The sequence below is a fragment of the Humulus lupulus genome, chromosome 3, assembly GCF_963169125.1.
Source record: "Humulus lupulus chromosome 3, drHumLupu1.1, whole genome shotgun sequence".
NCBI lineage: Eukaryota > Viridiplantae > Streptophyta > Magnoliopsida > Rosales > Cannabaceae > Humulus > Humulus lupulus.
In genome coordinates, this window is record NC_084795.1 from 45,408,237 (window position 1) to 45,412,995 (window position 4,759).

At 41.5% G+C, this 4,759-nt stretch overlaps 1 protein-coding gene across 1 annotated transcript; it reads left to right on the forward strand.

Moving 5' to 3' along the window:
- The first annotated feature begins 1,282 nt into the window (after positions 1-1,282).
- On the forward strand, positions 1,283-1,810 carry LOC133824053 (uncharacterized). Its single transcript, XM_062256915.1, has one exon. It carries the CDS (start codon positions 1,283-1,285, stop codon positions 1,808-1,810), a length of 528 nt encoding a protein of 175 aa, XP_062112899.1.
- The last annotated feature ends 2,949 nt before the right edge of the window (positions 1,811-4,759 follow it).

Below are 4,759 nucleotides of genomic sequence, written 5' to 3' on the forward strand. Positions count from 1 at the left end.
ATGGTTAAGGAAGGTATTGTTTTGGGGCATAAGGTATCAAAGCAATGGAATGAAGTTGATAGAGCAAAAATTAAAGTTATTGAAAAGCTACCACCTCCTAATTCAGTGAAGAACATTATGAGCTTTCTTGGACATGTCGGTTTCTACAGAAGGTTCATCAAAGACTTCTCTAAGTTTTCCAAGCCACTTTGCAATATTTTAGAGAAGGATACACCATTCCATTTCGATGGAGCATGTTTGAAGGCTTTTCAAGAGTTGAAAGAGAGATTAATTTCAGCCCCTATCATTATTGTACCGGATTGGAGCTTGCCCTTTGAGTTGATGTGTGATGCAAATGATTATGTTGTTGGGGCTGTCATGGGGCAGCGAAGGAACAAGGTGTTTCACTCTATTTATTATGCCAGCCGCACTTTGACAATAGCTCAATTGAATTACACTATGACTGAGAATGAGTTACTATCTATTGTCTTTTCTTTTGACAAGTTTCGCTCCTATCTTGTGGGCACTAAAGTGATTGTCTACACCGATCACTCATCCATAAAGTATTTGATTTCCAAGAAGGATGCAAAGCAAAGATTGATTCGGTGTGTGCTTTTGCTTCAAGAGTTTGATGTTGAGATTCAAGATAGAAAATGGGTAGAAAATCCAGTGGCTGACCATTTATCAAGAATGGAGCATGAAAAATATTCCAACTCTCTTGTCCCCATCAAAGAAACATTCCCCGATGAACAAGTTTTTGAGGTCAAACATTCTCATGAGCTTCCTTGGTTTGCTGATTTTGCTAATTACTTGGCTAGTGGGTTGATGCTGCCAGAGATGACTAGCCAACAAAGGAAGAAATTCTTGCATGTTGTGAAGTCTTATTTTTTGGGAGGAGCCCTTTCTATTTAAGCAATGTGCGGATAAGATGATTAGATGATGTGTTGCTGGACATGAGGTGGAGGGTATCTTATTCCATTGTCATTCATCACCTTGTGGTGGTCATTTTGGGGGAGTTTGTATCGCTGCCAAAGTTTTGCAATCCAGGTTCTTTTGGCCTTCTCTATTTAAGGATGCTCATGCTTATGTCGCTTGATGTGATCGTTTCCAAAGGGTTGGAAGCATCTCAAGAAGACATGAAATGCCTCTAACTAATATACTTGAAGTTTAATTGTTTGATGTTTGGGGGATTGACTTCATGGGCCCCTTTCCACCGTTATATGGTAATTTATATCTTGGTGGTTGTTGATTATGTTTCTAAGTGGGTTGAAGTTCCTATCCTACTAATGATTCCAAGGTGGTCATGAGGTTCCTACACAAGCATATTTTCACTAGATTCGGCACTCCAAGAGCTATCATAAGTGATGAGGGAACCCATTTTGTGAATAAATTGTTGGCTACCTTATTGGCTAAATATGATGTGAGGCACAAAGTAGCTACACCTTACCATCCCCAAGCTAATGGGCAAGATAAGTTCTCCAATAGAGAGATAAACGGTGTCCTTGAGAAAGTGGTGTATCCCAACTGCAAGGATTTTTCCAAGAGGTTAGATGATGCATTGTGGGCCTATAGAACAGCTTTCAAGACACCATTGGGGATGTCACAATATCGTTTGGTGTTTGGTAAAGCTTGCCATTTATTGGTGGAACTTGAGCATCGTGCTTATTGGGCTATTCAAACACTCAACATGGATTTGCAACTTCCAGGAGAAAAGAGAATGTTGCAGTTAAATGAATTAGAAGAGATGTGCTTATTCTCTTATGAAAATGCAAAACTTTACAAGGAAAAAAAAAAGATGGCACGACAAGCATATTCAACCAAGAGTGTTTGAAAAAGGTAAGCAAGGTTTGCTCTTTAACTTGCATTTGAAACTATTCCCAGGCAAGCTCAAGTCAAGATGGTCGGGCCCATTCTTGGTGGTTAAGGTGTATCCTTATGGAGCAGTGGAATTGCGTTAAGAAGGCTCCGAAAGAGAATTCAAGGTTAATGGCCAAATGATCAAGCATTATTGGGGAGGTGAGGTTGAGCGAAACAAGTGCTCAATCTCTTTGGAAGATCCTTGAAGATTATGTAACAACTTGGGCTGCTATGGAGCTTGGAGATTTAATTGTAAAGCAGCCCAAACTTAATATAAATATATATTATGTATAAAAAATTAGATATATAACATGAAAAAAAATGAAAATGAAAAAAAAAAAAATATATGATACATTTCTTTGAGATTTTGATGGTTTAATGTGTTTATGGTTGCAGGAAAAATGGAATAAAAAAGGGGTTGCAAAGTTTAGGTGATGTTGTAGCAATTTTTTAGGAGAAATATGAGTTATATTATGGGGCATTTTTGTTGTAACAAAGTTTGCATGATGTTACAACATCAATTTTGGGCTTGCTTTCGGACTTAGTTTTCTGTAGCAAAGTTCGCATGATGTTACAACATCAATTTTGGGTTTTCTCTCTGAATTGGTTTTGCTGCAGCAAAGTTCTATGACGTTACAACAAAGTTGATAAAAAACCAGTAAAGCAGAAATTGGGCCTAGAATTGTTCCAACTCAGCCTCATATCAGATTTTGAAACCCTAATTTCCTTATGAACCCTAAAATTACCATCACCATCTTACACTCCCTTTCCTTGTAAGATCACAGTCACCCCACCACTACAACTACATGCCACCATCATCTTCAGCCCCTCACCAACCCTTGTCATCGTGAAGCTCCCACCAGCCACCAAAACCCGAAACCCCGGGAACCAACCACATCAGTCTGCCACCTCGCTCTGCCCACCTGAACCCACCCGAGCCTACCCATTCTAAAAGCCCCTCACTAGCCCAATGCCTCCTGCCGTGAAACTCCCACTAGCCACCAAAACCCAAAACCCCACCCGCCCCTACCCGACTCGAAAGCTTCTCACTGTCGCGATGCCTCTAGCATCTCCCATCACACCTCCATGGCTACCTTCAACCAACCCATGAAACCCAACAACTCCAACCTAACCCACCCGACCCAGCCACCCAAAACCCAAATTGTTTCCCTCCCTGACCCAACCTGTGGCACTATCCAAGCACAAAGACCTGAGCCTCCCTACGCTAAGCCATTTGCCTCTCTCACCCTCTCTTAGATCTTACTTGCCCATTCCCGATCAAGATTTGGCAGCTCACTGGGTGGATCTTCATTGGGGGTTTCAAGATATTTTTGAAATAACAAAGTGCATTCAAAAGTGTATCTCGATCCTCCAAGGTACCATATTACTCTTGTTTCATCACTTTGGGCATTGCAATTGACTGTGGCTGTTGGAATTTTTGTTATTGAGCATTATGACTAGAAGCAAGCAAGTAGAACATAGAAAGAAAAAGTCAGCAGCCAATGAACAACCTGTTGTTGAAAAGTTCATATCCCCGAAGGCTGACCAAAAATGCAGGAAATTTTTTGGGTGAGATATTTGGTTTGAGAGAGCATTCCCGACTGTTGGAAATTCGGGTTATGTGACCACTGTGATTAACAATCGAGGGTGGCTTGAATTTTTTACAGCATCTCGTGAGGCTATCGTTCCTTGGGTCAAAGAATTCTATGCTAACTTTGTGTCACAGAAATTAATACAAGTCACGGTCCGGGGCAAGCAAGTTAGTTATGTACCTCAGAACATCAATGTTGTTTTTGGGTCGCCTGATATCGATGCAGCTGAGTATGGAGATGTTTCCCCTAACCAAAGTGATGTGGAACTTGCCAATATGTCGACAGAAATGACTGTGGAGGGCACACAATGGAATGTTTCAAAGAAATTTGGAGCTCATACTATCCCCCACCGCACTTCCTTAACAACTCCTGCTCGTGTATGGAATCATTTTATCAAAACAAACATGTTGTCCACCACTAATGACACCTCGGTTAGCAAAGATCGTGTCGTCATGCTTTTTAGCATTTTGACTGCCCTATCAATTGATGTGGGGGAACTCATTTCAGAAGAGATCGTCTCCTTGGGTGTTATAAAGAACAAGGGACCATTATTTTTTCCAACATTGATCACTGCCTTGTGCCACAACGCGGGTGTGCCCCTAGCTCCAGATGATGAAAGGCGTCACTCTTCTGATTACATTGATGCGTATACAATTCGAAAGGTTACCAAAGTTGTTTCCATTCAGAGAGAGCGGGCCTCGACCTCTGCCCCATCACCATCATCTGACCATGACTCTGCTGTGCCTCCGGACCCCACTGTCGCTGAGCTTTATGCCACTCAGCAGAGTATGCTCAATATGGTGCATCACATGGAGGCCAAGCAGCACGCCTATTGGGGATATGTGTGCCAGCATGACAATGTATTGCGTCACTCTTTCTAGCCCACCGAGCCTTTCCCAGAGTTTCATGAGGCCATCATGGTGCGGGGGCATGCGCCTAAACCTTCAGCTGCGCATGCCTCTTCAGACGAGGAGGAGGATGGCGAGTAGAGGGAGTTTCTTTATTTTCCAGCATACTTTTCAATTCCTGTCCTGTTCTGTTTTGTGTTATATGTTTATCTGTGTTTTTCTGTTGATTTTGTGCACTGAGGACAATGCTCTCCCTTAAGTTTGGGGGTGTTGTTTATAACTATTTTGTGTTGTTTTAATTTCCTTTATGTTTCTTAAGTTTTAGGTATTGTTAGGCCTGTTTTGTTTGAAGTCTTGAGTCTAGTTGTAATGGAATCAATTTTTGTAATGGTTGTGTTTAAGTGTGGAATGGCTCGATGATAAAATTTCAGAAAACAAAATTGCATCATTTGTTTATTCTCTTGTGTATGAGCGAGCCTTTAG